General features: G+C 37.1%; 1 protein-coding gene across 4 annotated transcripts in view; it reads right to left on the bottom strand.

Moving 5' to 3' along the window:
• Fbxl21 (Putative F-box/LRR-repeat protein 21) overlaps positions 1 to 16488 on the bottom strand; it is a 32256-nt gene that overhangs the window by 11844 nt on the left and 3924 nt on the right. For 2 of the 4 annotated variants that reach the window (XM_013156216.3, XM_003473265.4), the window contains exons 2-5: positions 12960 to 13326; positions 12429 to 12551; positions 7846 to 8017; positions 608 to 5306 (exon numbers count right to left, since the gene is read on the bottom strand). In XM_013156216.3, coding sequence (XP_013011670.1) covers positions 4663 to 5306; positions 7846 to 8017; positions 12429 to 12551; positions 12960 to 13325 — 1305 coding nt within the window. In that variant the 5' untranslated portion in view covers position 13326 and the 3' untranslated portion in view covers positions 608 to 4662. Of the gene's footprint in view, positions 1 to 607; positions 5307 to 7845; positions 8018 to 12428; positions 12552 to 12959; positions 13327 to 16488 lie in introns of those variants that run through there. The other 2 variants (XM_063230923.1, XM_063230924.1) reach the window with 2 other exon arrangements.

Raw genomic sequence — 16488 nt, 5'->3', positions numbered from 1 at the left:
GCATTTCAGAAAGTACCAGAAAGAAAAGTGTCTCATGGAACTGAGTCAGTTGGCCTCAACTAGTCAACTAGATATATTTAATCACAGCTTATTTCTATACATCACTACGTACTATTCTGTTTTAGTTATGTTGGTAACAAGTACTGAGAGAAAACAAAAACATAAAAATGTTCAAAGGACCAGAAATAATTCAGAATTCTTAGATTTGAGTTAGTAAGAAATGAAAAAAACAAATTAATCATTGTAGAAACTTTATAAATTTCTGCTTAAATTCCTTTGAAATGTAGAAAATTCCAGGAAAATGAGTCCATTTTTAGGAGAAGAAGTGGTAGCCAAAAAAATAAGTGAATTTTATTATGGAAGAAATTTATCCAATCATGTATCAGGGCCTATGTGTAAGAATGTTCATGATATTGTTATTTGTCATAGCAAAATCAGTAATAATCCAAATGCTCATCAAAAGTAAACAGATTTCAAAAATTACTATAGTTATGGAATGCAATATTCTACAGCAATCACAATAAATGAACCTCTTCTAAACATAACAAAATAGATGAATCAGAAATACACAGTAATTTTAAATTTAGGAAAAGTGAAACGGATCACATAAAGCCTAACACTTTTTATTAAAGTCCAAACAACTGAAATCAAAACATTTCTAAGAACACATACAAAAGTAGTAAAATTAAACAGAAAGCAAGAAAATGATGCAATTAGTTACCCCAGGGCTGGATACAGAAGAATCATAGAGGGAGATTTTTTTTTTTTTGTCTTTTTCCTTTTTATCGGTACCAGGGATTGAACTCACGACTGCCTGCTTGCAAGGCAGGTGCTTACACCGCTGAGCTAAACCCCCAGCCCCAATAGAGGGAGATTTAAGTTACTGTCACTGGCGTAGATTTACAGTTGGGGGTGACTTTATGACTGACAACTGCTACAAATAATACGTTACACAGGCAACAGGACTTCTATATAGGTGGCCAGGAAGAAGAGTTAATGCTGAATCTCAAATAGGTGAGAAAATTAACACTCTCATATCTAGCTGGATTATTCACCACTGTGTCATAATATGTAAAGCTAGAAAGCTAAGAACTTAATTTTTGGTTAGGAAAAAAACTATATCCAGCACCATCTGATGTAATAGTCTTCCTTATTTATATACTTTGTACCCCAATATATTTATTTATTTATCTTTTTGAGACAGGGTCTCGCTATGCAGTTCAGGCTGGCCTTGAACTCACTTTGTAGCCCAGGCTGGTTTTAAACTTGCAACCATCCTCCTGTCTCAGCCGCCTGAGTGCTGGGATTACAGGAGTGTGCCATCATGCCTATCCCCAGTATCTTTAGATTATTTCTAGAAATTAAATTGCCTTTTAACAGATGAAGACTGGGCTCCTACTGAAGACACAAAAAAGGAGAAAATGACACAGAGGCTTTAAAGACAACTTTGAAAGAGGTCTAACATTTAAACAATGAAATCTAAGCTTAGTCTTCCTATAATCTTTCCCAAAGTACAGCAAGAGCACTGCTTTCTGCTCAGCATTCATATTTGTTCAAGGGGAAGGCAGACTGTAGATCACAGGAGACCTGGAGTTCAGCGCCCTCTGCTGTATTATGTAAGTATGGGTTTTCTTCCTTCCTTATCTTCTGGTTGGGATGTTGAATTATTCAACTTTAGTTGAAATACCATAAAGTTCACATGACAGAGAAGTAACAGTACTGAGTAACTTTTCATACACTTCCAGTTATGAGGAGATTATTTTTATTAGGTAAAACATTAAAAACACCCCATATTTTCTCATTTTGGGTTCTCTTAAAAATGTTTGTCCTATAATCCCAGCACTCGGGAGGCTGAGGCAAAAGGATTGCCACAAGTTTGAGACCAGGCTAGGCTACACAGTAAGATCGGAGGCAGTCTAAACTACACAGCAAGACCCTGTCTTTAAAAATCATACACACATGCTGGGGATTTAGCTTAGCGGCATAAGCACCTGCCTGGCAAGCACAAAGTCCTAAATTCAATCCCTGGTACAAAAGAAAAAAAAAAAAAAAAAGAAAGAAAGTCAAATGTGAGTCCTATTTTAAAAATATCATACACACACAAAAAGTTGGCCCTTTCATAGATCACTCAGTAATAAGACCAATCAGGGCCTCAACATGAGTTAATGAACTTAGATTACACTGAGTTTTGCTCTAAGATTCACTGTAGTGCTTAATTCATAGGGTTCAACTATTAAACAATTGAAAGCCAAACTGCTTGTCCTGGGTGAAGAGCCCAATGGGCTCCTTGTCTCTGCACTACTAGGCTACAGGGAGAAGCTCTCCCTTGACAGCTCCGCTGGAGTCCTTCTCTCTGTTTTGCATCCTTTACCTCCTAGTGCAAGCACCACTGGCCATTTTATCAGCTTTCTGTGCAGGTAAGTATCTTACAGTATCTTCCTGCGTCTCCTCCGCTATCTATGTTAAAGCAATACAGGTACCACCAGAGCCTTAACTCTGCAATATGTGTGCCATTACTTTGATCCCCAACTCCTTCTCAGTTAAGCCAGCTCTTGTCTGTGACTCCATTACCATGATCAGATTTCAGGTTTCCTGTTTCATGCTAGAAAACTTTCCTGAAATCAGAAGACACAAATAATGCAATGTGCAAGACAGTAACTCAGTCTTTCAGAAACTGGTGGTGTATTTTTTGCTCAGTAGACTCGATGCCATTACCATGCATTGCACGTTCACTAGTGTAGAACACTCTGTCCTGAGAGCAAGAGACACCAAGGTGAGTCAGAGGCGCCTGCCCCAACGGGGTTCATCAGGGAGACGGGCACAGTGTGGAAAATGGGCCTGAGAGCAGCCTCTGAATACAGTGAAAGGATGTCAAAATGCATTCTGGTAGTTTATCAGGTGAAGATATTTAAGCTGTTATTAAAAAGATTCAAACTTGTAAGATAAAAACATTTCTTTTTTAGTTTAGTTGATTTCTAAGAAATAAATTTAAGACACTAGGGAAAGTATGCAGGAGAACAAGTTTGAAAGAAAATAGTTAAGGAAAATGTCTACTGTGTTCAATATAACTAGCACATTAGATGCTGGGGATGTAACAGCAAAAAACAACAGTGGTTTTTGCACTGATGGAGTTTACATTGCCATGGAATACACTGATAACAATCAGACAAGTGCCTACAGTCACACAGCAGTAAATACTGCAAAAGACAACCACAGTGTTGACTGCTTGCACAACAGGAACCTGACCGAGGAGCAGGGACGGGCCAAGTATCAAAGGAGGCGTCAGTGATGAATTAATACTGAGAAGCTGCAGATGGAAAGGGAAAGCCAGGGAGAAGGCGCAGATGCTTGCTGACTGGAGGGTGTGACAGTCTGCGGAACTGAGACAATGCAAGTCAAAGAGCAGCAAGTGGAGAAAATCAGGCCAGGAGGGAGCGAGAAGCCGGACTAGGTCGTTTTGCAGAGAGCCTCCTTCCAAAGACAACAAGCCAGGAAAGAGCTTTAAATAATTACATGGCTTACACAAAGGATCTGGCATATTCTTGCATCCATATCTAAGGCTGACAAATGCTTATTCCCTCCCCAAAATACCATATGAAATTTACCCTTTTATTTCAGGTATTTAATCAATTAACAATCACAGTATCTTTTTGCTTTCATGGTAGCTTTCTAAAATGAATTAGAATTTAATTTTATCTAATGCCAACTATTACATAATAAAAATACTTGATACAAAGTAGAATTTTGGAAATCAGAAGCTGGTTCAGTCAGACTCTCAAGTTTACTGCTTAGTTTCTCTTACATGAGAAATCTCAAACTATAAATGAAGAGCAAGATAAAGGACAGATAACAGGAAGGAGGGAGATCTTCAAATTAGAAGAAGAATAAGAAAAGGAGCGGGGAGGAAAGGAAGAGAAAGGAATAAAAAAATAATTGAAGGAAAAAATGGAAACAGTTTTTGCCAGTGGATAGGGCAGAGAGAGAGAGAGAGAGAGAGAGACAGAGAGAGAGACAGAGAGAGAGACAGAGAGAGAGACAGAGACAGAGACAGAGACAGAGAGAGAGCACAGAAGGATGGGAAGGGAGGGGACAAATGAAAAATTAAGATGTGTTATGTGCAAACTTCCCACGTTAAGTGTTATCATTATGTACTGCAAACACACTAACAACAAGTCACTTTAAAAGGTGATCTTATAGAGTGCTAAAAATTTTCTAAATACAATTAAGTAAGTCTCTGGATTGCACTCTTATTTTTTAATACTATGTAAAATATATTAATGCCAAGATGAGCCAGAAAAAATGAAAACAATATGAAATTACAAAGTAAAACATATAATTTAAGGGACCAACTTTAATGTTATAAATTTATTTAGTAAGCCAAAATACGCTTTTAAGGAAGGCAGAGGAATCTACCTAGAAACCATCTGTAGATTTTAGTTTATCAGCCATCTAATCTAACACACTCTGTGCTGTACTAACAGATTTCTGGCTGTTCAAATTTCTTACACTTTTTCAAATTATTCTGCTGCAAACCATTAAGACAATTCACAAATAACAAAATATTCATCCTAAATAAGGAATCTTAAAATTTACATTTGCATAGGTAGAAAGCAGCTAATCTTACAGAGGAAAAAATAATCGTGCAGAATCGTTGGCAGCTGGCTACCAGATAGGCATCACATCAGGGAACCACACCCTCCCCAGGTACTTAGAGACTTCCGTGTGAATTTCTTCTAGGCTGTATCTGTCATCAGGGATCAGAACTTCCTCCATGATGGAGAGCTGGGTTAGCCTTCTCCCGCAGAGTCTCACAAACTCAAGGAACGCACTGCAGCTAACTTCACATTCGCTGAGGCCCAAGGCCATCAAGTTTTTGCAGCGTTCAGCAATACAAATAAGTTCATTATCAAGAGGCTGAAGGCCATTTGCACACACCACTAGCTCTATCAGTCGTGGGCAGTTCCTACCTATGTGTCCCAGAACTGTTTTGCTTACTGAGTGGCCAAAATAAAGGTGAGTAACAGGAGTTTCCTCTTTAAAGAATGATTCAAATTCTTCTTTATATAAAAAGAAGTATATAACAACATTAACTCCTGGAGAGTGTTTAATAAGTGCATCCCAACTGTGTTTTTTAATAGAATGAAATTCTGTCTGCCCAGGATTTTCGCTTACAACATCAATTCGAAGATGTTCAAGATTAACATGAGTCTCACTTGAGAGTGCCAGGAGGAGTTCATCGCTTAGGGTGTAATAATTCAATGCCAGTTCTCTAAGGCCTTGACAATGGTCAGCCACACAAAGGATTCCTGTGTGAAATTGAGAAGATTTCTTAGCAAAGACTCGCACTAATATAGCATTTGGCAAATTTAAATTTGATACTGGTTATTCACTGTTTCCTTCAACAAATATTAATGATTTCTGAGTAGATGGTTCCAAAGATATTAACTATACAGATAATACAATGTATACACAAAATATTAAAATATTTGCAAGAGAAGCAGTTTAAATTATATATATAGCTTGAAAATTAACACTTATTTTGAATAAAATCACTCCAATAAACTATGTTTCATAAATATGTGATTTTCAATAAGAAACTATAAAGTTGCATGTGTTGGTGTGCCCCTGTGATCCCAGCACTCGGGAGACTGAAGCACAAGGATAATAAGTTTGAAGTCAGCTGTAATATGGGAGAATGAAATGAAAAACTTCTTAAAAATAACAAAGAAACAAACAGCAATAATACAAAGACAAGAAGATGATAAGAGGATCCATAACTTAAGGATTAAGAACATAAAAGAAGAAGTAGGGATGCAAACAAGTGAACTACAAAAGCTACTCACAGAAATAATCCAGGAGAATTTTCCTAATTTAGCAAAAGGTAAAGATACTCAGATGTATGAGGCATACAGGACCCCAGCTACCTACAACCCAAACAGAGCAACACCCAGGCATATAATAATAAAAATTCCAGAAATTCAATACAAGAACAGAATATTAAAAGCTGTAAGAGACAAGAAACAGACCACTTACAAGGGAACACCCATCAGAATTACAGCAGATTTCTCTGCACAAACCATCAAATCACGAAGAGCGTGGGGGGAAATAATTCAAGCATTGAAAGATAATAATCTCCAGCCAAGATTGAGATATCCTGCACAACTGTCCCTGGAAATTGATGGAAAAACAAGGTGCTTCCAGGATAAAGAGGAACTGGGGGAATTTGCAACCACCAATTCAACTCTACAGAAAGTATTGCAGGATATTCTAAAAAAAGAAAAATACAAAGAACCCAGAAATAGTGGCGGGGAGGCCACAACAAATGGAGCAGAGAACAAAATGAAGAAGACAAACTGACAGCTACTGACAGAAAAAGAGCTTAACAGAAATGAGGCAGAGAAGATTGGATGATAGGAACAGCTATTTTGGAGAAAATGACATCTTAATAGGTAATACTGATTTAGTATCATCTTGTTTTGAAGTCTCATCTAGCTTTTGTCCTTCTGTCTCCAATGGTCTAAATAGGCTGTATCTTATTGGATTTTATTATGTACGATAGTATAAGCAAAAACCTTTTAAAGACAAGGAGATTATACAGAAACCATTGTTCATTTTCTGTTAGTCGATTCTAAATACTCTGTAATGCTGTCATTCTCTTGAATGGTTTTACATTGTTTTGATATACTTAATGCTACAGTATACGAAGTTGTACTCAAGGATTTCAAAGAAAGAAACAATATGGTAACTACTTTTAGGTTAGGATTATCTGGTGGTGAAACACTATTCTGCTTAAATGGTTATGTTTTGATCTGCGCTGTTTCGTTGTTATGCCCTCTTTTATCTCAATCTCCACTCCATTATTTACTTTTTTATCTTTATCCTTTTAATTAAAGGAAAAAAATAGCAGGATATATTATAGTAACCCATTTTGACTTTTCATTACCTTGATTTAAAGCCCTGTATTACTCTCACCATCTGGTTTTTAACTGATGTTCCCCTATTCTGTTTTGCTGGATAGTATCAGGTTCGAAAGTTTAGGCATCAGCTGTGAAGATAATGAGATTCATTATGACGCCCATTCTTGTTGACTTTTAGCTACTTTTGAAGACCTACAATGTCTCCAATGTTTTGGTTTTGTCGGTTTTATTCTTTACTGTTTTGTTCAATTGTATTATAACTAATGATATAGGCAATTCTATTAGAGATAGCGGGAGACATTATGGTAACCATTGTTGATCACCTGTATTATGTTTTTACATTATCTATTATGTCCACCCTTTTGACTTGACCGATTCTGTTCTGTTATGTCACATTTGGTTTTACTCTCTTCCAAAAAAGTAATAAGAACCGTGGGAGCAATGAAACCCAAAATGTGTAATAGTCATGGTACAAAAGAGAGGAAAAGAAAGTACTCTAAACTATATAACTGCATGTATATTTAAGTGTATAAGATAGAAAATGATATCACAGAGTTTTATTGGATCAATGAACAGAACTGTTTGCAGTATCATTGATGGAATGTCCACTCTACAAGCTTTAATTTTGTGACTTGAACAATTATTTCTAAGATGACAATATGTAATCCATTAACTAGTGATTTCCTACTGTTCATTTTTTTTCTGTAAATCTGTATAACTTGTACCCTTTCCCTGCTTTTTTTTTTTCTTTTCTCCTTAAATAAAATTAAAAAAAAAAAAGTTTGAAGTCAGCCTGTGTTACATAGCAAGTTCAAGGTCAGCGTGAACTACACAGCAAAACCCTGTCTCAAAAAGACAAAAGAAAAATTCCACTGTTACTTTTACTCTAATAGAAAAGTAATTCAGTCTTTAAAAGAATATCACCTACCATCAGAAGAGACATGAGGACAGCTGCTCATTTTTAGGAGTCTCAGAGTGTCACTATTATTGGCCACGAGAATCTTCAGGGAAGGATCGTCTACTGATGTGTCTTCAATTTTGATTGATGATAATGATTTTGAGTTGATGAACACAACCGTAAGAGCTGACACAAAATGAGACTTACATGGCAATAAGAAAACAAGTATGGGAACATTATTTAAAATTTTACAGCTTCACTCATAAACAAGGCATTAAAACTATCTCAGTATGAGAACAGTAATACAGTAAAAATTAATATATTACTGTTTTCATAGTACCATTAGCCAATGAAAGATATTTTTAGAACAAAACTACACTAAAAGTGTAGTTTTATTGTTTTATAATTGACAAAGAGAATAGTAAAAGGGAAAAAGTTTCTAAAATTTCATAAAACAAAATTTCCAGTTATTTCCAGCCTGGAAGAATCAGATTTTCAGTTTTAAAAGGATATAATTATATTTATTTCCTAGAATAAGGTTGACAAATTATGAACCACTAGCCAAATCTAGCACAATCTGTTACTATATGAGTCACGAGCGAAGAAGTTTTACATTGTTAAGCTATGGTTCTGGTTTAGATCTACAGTATCCCCCATAAGCCTCGTGTGTTCAGAGATAGGGATTCTGGGAGGTGACTGGATCACTCTACTACAGGGTGATCAATGTGCTGTGGAAGGTGGGGCCTGGCATGTATATTTCTCTCCTCAGCTCCTCCCCTTCCCTCTCTGGTACCAGGCCACCATGACATGGGCAGCTTTGGTCCACACCAGGCTCTTCCACAGTGCTGTTTCTGCATTTGCGCCTGCTGAATATGGATGCAAACTCCTGAAACCGTGAGCAAGCTAAACCTCTTCTTTAATATCTGATGAGTCGGGTACTTGGTCCCAGTGACAAGGAAAGTGATTAAGTGTGGGAAAAAAAATAAAAGAGTTACATTGTGCGAACCCTGAAAGACACGCAGAACTCAGGGTCCATAAATAAAGCCTGGCAGCCAGCCATGCCCCTGCACTTAGGCATCTTCTGTTTTGGCCTTTCCACTGCAAGACCTGAGCTGAGTATCTGGAGCAGAACTGCATGGCCTTCAAGGCCTGAAATATTTAGTTTTTAGACCTGAAAAGACTTCTTCTCTAGAAAAAACGAATTTTCTTTTTAAATGTTTTACTTACTCCTGTATTTCCAGACCTAAAATACTATCTAGTTCATTGTAGATGTTCAAAAAATTTGCAGGAAGAGGAGAGCAGGAGGGAGGGAGGGAATAGCTTTTACAATCTTTTTCATTTTGCTTTAGTGATACACTTCTCTTAGCAAATTACCTAGATGAAATATATCCAAATCTTTACATGCTTTGAAAGTTTAGAAGCCAAAGCTTGTACTTCAACTTCAAAATTTGAACTTGACAAGTTTTCAGATCCAACGATATGAAGTTTGAAAACCACACCCACCGGGCATGCTCGCTTTTCCTTCTTCAAAATCAATCTGGATTCTACTAAAGGATCTCTTATTTCCATTGGAATGATAAACTGGTTACAAATGCTAATGGTTTATAGAAGTACGCTGATTATATATTAGTTTATGCAAATTTTCACATGGTGATAGGCTAAACAAATATGATGGTACCAAATTATTAATAAAATGTCATTTTCCCTTTAATAAGAAATAGATTTATTTTCCTCTTTTATTAATTCAATCATTTTAGTTTTAAATATATTTCAGTTTTAAAGTATGTATTTCATTATAACAATAATGTATTTATTTAGTAATTATTATGCTTAGCAAAGAATGATATAATTTTATTTTTCCTTAGCGCATAAATGAAAAAAAAACCTGAGCCTTGGAGACATCTCCAACCTTGGCAGAGGCCATGGAGCTCAGTTTGACTGAACTTTGGGCCTAAGATGAAGCATGGGGTCTGGCCGAAGGCAGCAGCCACCCTGCGAGCAGGCCCTGGAGGCTGCTATGCAAGAAGAGTAGCCAAGCTCTTAGCATGTAACAAACATTTGATTTTACATTTCATAAACAAGGAAATAACTACTAAAAAGTATAAGTTTCCATCTGATTATTTACATTACTCTAATTCCCAAATGACCCCTTTTTTCAGGGTATCTCTTTGAAAGGTAACCATGTTGCAGAAAGACTCATTAGAAGACAGCCAGCTTGACCCAGTTTCTGAATGCAAAGATGCTGTTAGGCTTCCCGCCTCTACAATGGGGAGGAGCCCATTAGCCAGACAACCACAGCCTGGTGCTCATCCTACATCAGGCATTGTTTTAATTCTGGGTTTAACATGGTAAACAAACCGGACAGGGTCTCTTCTTTCAAGAGTTCATGTTTTGGTGCAGGGAAGACATTAATAAACAATGGTAAGTGAATAAGGTGGCTTCAAGTACCAAGGAATGACAAGATAAAATACTGTGACACAGACGATAGTGACTGGAAGAGGGCTGCTGGTTTAGCAAAGGAGGTTTGGAAGGAAGGGCCGGCTATGTGGAGAGAGCACGCAATGTGAGCCCGAATAAAGAAAAGACAGCAGTTTCCGTGGCCAAGACAGTTGCTGCTTGCTAATAATCATTCATCTTTTCTTCTTTGATTATCCATTCCTAGTTTTTAGCTGGGTCTGTTGCTACAAAACTATTCCCTCCTCTTCCTGAATGTCGTGTGGTCCCAGACCAAGACACAGAGTGTTCTGGGGACTTAAGGGAAGTCTGCTTGAGAAGAAGGCCCTTCTTTACCCCTTGTGTTTTCTTTCCGTTCAGGTGCCTAGAACAAGGACGGGACCACCCTGGATTTCAGAGAGCCAGCTCAGGCAAGGACAATTATGCAGAAGGCTCAGGGAGAGTGGAGGAGCTGGAAGGGGACTAGATTCCTAATGACGTCATCATACCTGATGTGGAAGGTCTCGCCTATGGATTTCTTTAATGCAAAAGAAGAAAAATTTAGTCACATCTTTAAAGCCACTGCTGGAGTTTCCCTTGTCTGAATTCAATCATTGCTCAAGCTAGGATAGTTCCTTTAGCTAAACCCCATACTGCTCCAAAAGAAAGGTTATAGAATCACAGGAAAAACACAGGATTGCCCTTATATATTCCATATTCAAAATAACTGCATAAACTACCACTTGAAAATGGTAAATTTAACATCTAAATTTTATTTATTATTTTGCAGATCTTACAAGTATTAGGCTGATTTATGAGCACTGCTGTGGGCAGTTCCAGTTATTTACACTGAGTAGTTAGCTAACTGAACATGCTGGAGATGGCAATTAGAAATCATCAGAATAAGAGAAAACCACAGCTGGCCTGCTGCACCCAGCACAGAAACTAGAGAAAAGGAAGGAAGATGTAGGAGTGGGGGTGGGTTTTATTATAAAAGAAACAACTCCTTAGGAAACTTGGAAGGAATATTCTACACAGGGAGGAAAGACATTACGGTACAAAATGCCAAGTGTTTAAACTCCACCCCAACAACCCACAGAAGGAGATAGCTGAAACTTACAGGCAATTCTGTAAAATTACACTTAAAACCCCTAACACTTGGATTAAAATCTAAACTTGTTTTGCTTTCAAAAGTTTTAATATACCAAAAGGCCTGTTTTAGTCATATGCCAGACCCACCAGAAAAGACTCCTATAGCCGTGATGTGCTCAAGCCAACAAGCAACTCGCACTTCTGAGAAGTCCGAGTGTGAACAAGTACGTGTGGTGTGTCTTTAAAGCTAGCCTCAAGGCTCAGGTGACCGCTAGGACTGCAGTCCACCTACTGACTGTCCAGGGTCCTCCTCCTGCAGAAGGATGGGCAGTGGGGACACTTCTACTTGATCATGAAGGACCAATAGCCACACTGACCACCCCTGCCAGAAAGGAGGTCCTTATTTCTAAACCCAATTTGGTACCCAATGACCACAATGGTTTCCTCTTTAAAGGAAAAAACCACATACACTCACAAACCCATATAGAATTGTTCTTGCTTTGATGTTTAAGTATAAAATTACTAGTCTGCTTTGTGCTATCAATGGAGGACCAAGTGGTAAGAGCTTTTTCTTTGTTGAAGATAGGGTTATATCCATCAGTTTACTCAGTTTTGTGTTCGTGGAAGGACATGAAGCCCCAAGTAGGGACACAGCAGCAAGTAGCCAAGGAAGGGCATCCCTCTCCACCTCACCCCAACCATTCCTCCCGTTCTAATTCCTGTGCATAGGTTACAAAGCAGAGCCCCACATCAAGAGGCCCCCACCTAACCCAATCAGGGCTTCCCCCTGTCAGCTATCCTGAAGGAAAAAGTCCTCCCTGCCCTGTTCCATCATGAATGAATTTTGTATTAATGACACCTAAGTGAAAATAATTACTAAAACGACAAAACAGAACCAAAGAATGAAAACACGTATGAAGTACTTAAAAATAAGTGTTAATCAACAGAAACTGCTGTAAGTGATCCTTTGACCAGAGCAGGACATGGATTTGACTAGAATAGGACATGGATAGAGAGGAATTTTTTCTTCATAGTTCGACAATATTTAAGAATTTACTCTATCTCACAAAAAAGCACAGGATCCTTACCTTTGACACATTCATAAAACTTGGTTTGGCTGTTGAAATCAGTCCCAAAGTCCGGACAGAACAATGTACCAGCTGAGAAAGTATATTGCAGGCAGTTTCTGCTGACTCAGCACCACTATGGACCTGTAAAGAAAATTTTTAATCTGAACTTTCCAATAGGATTCAGTTGAAAAATATTACCTGCCCCTTCAATCAATATAAAAGAATATTTTTGCTTTATACAGAGTGTCTCATAAAGTGAGAAATAAGAGATGCAGACAAATTAACGTTACAAAGATATCTTAGTTTTAAATCTTTTAGGATTTACCTGATTTTTTATGATACCATCCAGATGAAGAAAGTTAAAGATTAAGTTATTCAATTACAGTTCAAGTTCTCTATTTCAATCTGCACAATGACTAGAGAAAAACAAGAAACGCTCTGGAAAAAAAATTCTGGAAAATTTACTGAGTGACTCAAGGATCCAGATACACAAAAATGTCGTGAATGAAATATAAACGGATGCTCATCTTTTGCGCTTCCTTTCCTTACCTTGAAGCTGACATACTGAAGATGTGCAGCGTGCTTTTTAATGATCTGCTGAATGAGATCTGGATGTGTAGACTTAAAGTACGAAGTAGCCGACTGGTCCAGTTCAAATTCAAACCTTCTCCATAGGTCAGGAACATGAAACACGTCATTCCATCTCCTACACACAGAAGATGCTCGGGCCCGATCTATTAAAGGAAGATACTGAAAAATTCGTAACACCACATGGTGAGGCAAACTCCCCCAGTCTTGGAGGACAGCGTACATGTGACTGCACTCTAGGGAAGAGCAGAAGCCAGGTCTGGGCCGTTTCACTGCTGGTGATGACGGGGAAACTGTATTCACCACCGAGAAATCACTCCTCTTCATTCTGTGAATATCAGAATATTCTGCATTTGATCTTGTTTACTTTTCCATCAAAAATTAACACACTACCCCTGTACAGAGTAATAATAGAGAATGGAAATGGAGTTAATACAAGTGTAGTGACCATCTTCCACTTCTACACATTAACAGGTGCTGCTTTGTGCTAGTGATTCTAAGTTAAGTGTAAATCTACTCTTAAAGCTAGGATTAAATGGTAAGCTGCAATGATAAATGATACGACTGAGGTAGGGACAAGCTTCAGTATAAGAAAAAGAGAAAGGAATATGAATGAATCTGCACGTGAGAGAAGCAGTTAGGAAGCTTCTGAGAGGAAATGTCCGAGGAAGTAATGCATTGATGTCTCAGTTTTTCCCCTGGTCAATTACAGTTTCTTACTAAATCCTAAAAAGAAGGTAGCATCACATTACAATGTTGCTAAGAACTCCTAGGAGGTCTTAATTACAGAAGACTGTAATTAAAAGACTAGGTCTGGGTTAAGTTTCAAGCTAAGCTACTTACTGATCATGTGATCGTGTAAGAAGAAATTATTCTTTAAGCCTCAGTTGTCTCATCTACAAAGCACAGAGAACAGCAGTACTCATCTGATAATGTTGTTGTGAGGACTGCAGTATTTTATGTGGCATCACATAAAAAGTACTTAATGAATTTTGCAGTCTGTGTTATTATACTGAATTGTCCAGTGGATTTTTCTGAGCAATTTTCATTCCTTAAGTCAAAGCATCATTCTTAAAAAAATGCAAATGGTTCACAACAATTTTCATAGAGCAGTGGGTGCACAGGAGCTCTAGGAAAGGTGGGTTTACCATGAACAGAATTCTCTGTGCAAGCACCACCCCAGATTCTCTAGTCAATAATAAATAGCAAGAGAATGGGCATTTATTCTACCCCCAAGGAAAAGAGGAATCTATGGGTATTAGCTTGGGACACAGCTAAGTTCCAACAATTCTGAAATCCAAATACACTCAAAAATTTGATCATTTTCTACACATAACATATGTAAGAATCCAAAAATTTTTAAGTATTAATCATTTGAAAAGCAAAATAATGGTAAGAGTGGTTCTAAATTTTAACTAATGCTCCTTTTACCCTGCAATGTTAGGAGTATGTATATGGAATGAATACTCAGTGTCATAACTGAAACACACCATTAAGTCTAATGAAATATTTAACATGCAAATGTATCTGTCTTGTGATTCACTCTGTTTGACATGAAAGATTTCTTAACTGCAATATAGCATTGAAGCCCAGAAGCAAGACTGGCCTATGAAATCCCTACAATGGAAAATCATCTTTAAGGTTCGGAAAACTGAAATGAAAAATAAAAATAGTTGCAAAGCTGTATTTCAAGTATCAAAACAGAGCTCCTATATATATTGAGTTTGAATAAACCAGTTATGCATATGGAATATAATGGAGGAGCCATGAAATTGCCGATTACCAATAATTCAGAGCACACGCCACTGATCTGCTCCTTAAAGCTAATTCTATAAAACAATAAGGTAAAGGAATGGAAGCTGGATTCTAAACTCAGATACTGAGCACAGTCATTAGCATTCTGTTCGTTATCTATCATATTTGGTTAAACTGTAAAATGGATTGTTAAAATCTCACTAAATTACTAACAAAAACATTATCCCTAATATCCTGGACTAAGAAGCATGAAACCAAACATAAAACAAAGAATTCACCTAAATACCAGGTTAGAAAACTCCTGACAGTTCTCTAAAAAAATCATTATGAAATAAACAAAAAAGGATTATGCTATATATTAAATCTGACTGTATTAACATGATTCTTAAAATTATTTAATAAAGTCATTAAATTGCCAATTTACTGATAACAGAATCACCATAAATAAAGGGTTATGTGAATACCAAGCATCTAGTAAAAATAACATTTTAATTTTCTTTTCCTTGTGGACATAAATTTTCAGATCATAAAATTCATCCACAATTTATGAACTTCATATAAACAATTTTATGTCTGCACATCAATGAAAGGTATTTTAGAATGTAAGACAAATTGATTTTTATCACCTTGAAAGCCCTGACATAAAATATGTGACCTTTTAAAACACCAATTGTTTCTTTTTAAACCTAATAATCTGATTGTTTCTTGGTTAAGCCTTTCTTACCTAAAGAAAGCTTCCAAGTTATAGTTCACTCTGACCCAATGACACGAAGCCACTGTTGCCATGCGGTACTCACCAGCATCCATCTGATTTCACTTCCTATCTTGGCAAAACACCACAAAGCATATTCATCAGAATTATAAGTAAACATCCAGTCATGTTTATGCTTTTGTTATTTATACTCATTCGGGAATTCTGTTACAGAATGAATGCTATAACTACTTTCTTTCATTAAAAAAAGAAAAAAAAAATAGCCTGGTTAGTGGAAATACTCCAATACTTGGCCAGGATTTACATCTGAAGCTTTACTACATTTTAATAGCTACAGACAGACATCACAAAGTGAAACAGTGAGTGACTACATTCATTCATTTATAGGTGGTGTAAACACTTCACTTCTAGTTTTTAGCAGCATATCGTACTATTACAGTTACAATAACTGAACAGGCAGATTTACAGCTTCTATTGCTTTATCATTTCCATAGGAAATAGTTTGACTAGTCTGTGATTAACAGAATATGTGCCTCTGACATAGTGATAGTTCCGGCACTGATTCAAGCACACTCTTTTTGAGATTTGATCAACTTCAGGCAAAATGCCCTGTCAGATTTAAGAGCAAAGTCTATAAAAATTGATGAGAAGAATAAGTTCATACCAGGATAAAACTCATAGCTTTGGTATCATGGAGGAATTTTTAAAGAAGGAAGAAGGAAAGAAGGTAAGCAATAGATGCATGAATGTATTTTGCCTTTGTCACATTCAGCCAGATAAAGGAAGCAGACAAGGCAACCTACCGACCCACTAAAGACTTCTCTTAAATCTCTGCTTTCTACCCTTTCCAGTTCTCAACTTCTCTCTGAATTGCACTCCTAAGGTAGTGGTTACAAGGCCAGACATGGCAATGCAGTTGGGCTAAATTTCTACAATCTGATTGCCCTGTTGCCAACAGTTCTTGTGTTATTAGCCAAGCACTGCTCCAGATAATGGGAAGGGCGTGTCCATTCTCTTCCTCCT

The sequence above is a fragment of the Cavia porcellus genome, unplaced genomic scaffold, assembly GCF_034190915.1.
Source record: "Cavia porcellus strain 051 isolate PalLab524CR breed Dunkin Hartley unplaced genomic scaffold, mCavPor4.1 scaffold_19, whole genome shotgun sequence".
NCBI classification, from domain to species: Eukaryota; Metazoa; Chordata; class Mammalia; order Rodentia; family Caviidae; genus Cavia; species Cavia porcellus.
This window is presented reverse-complemented; position numbering and strand designations above follow the sequence as displayed.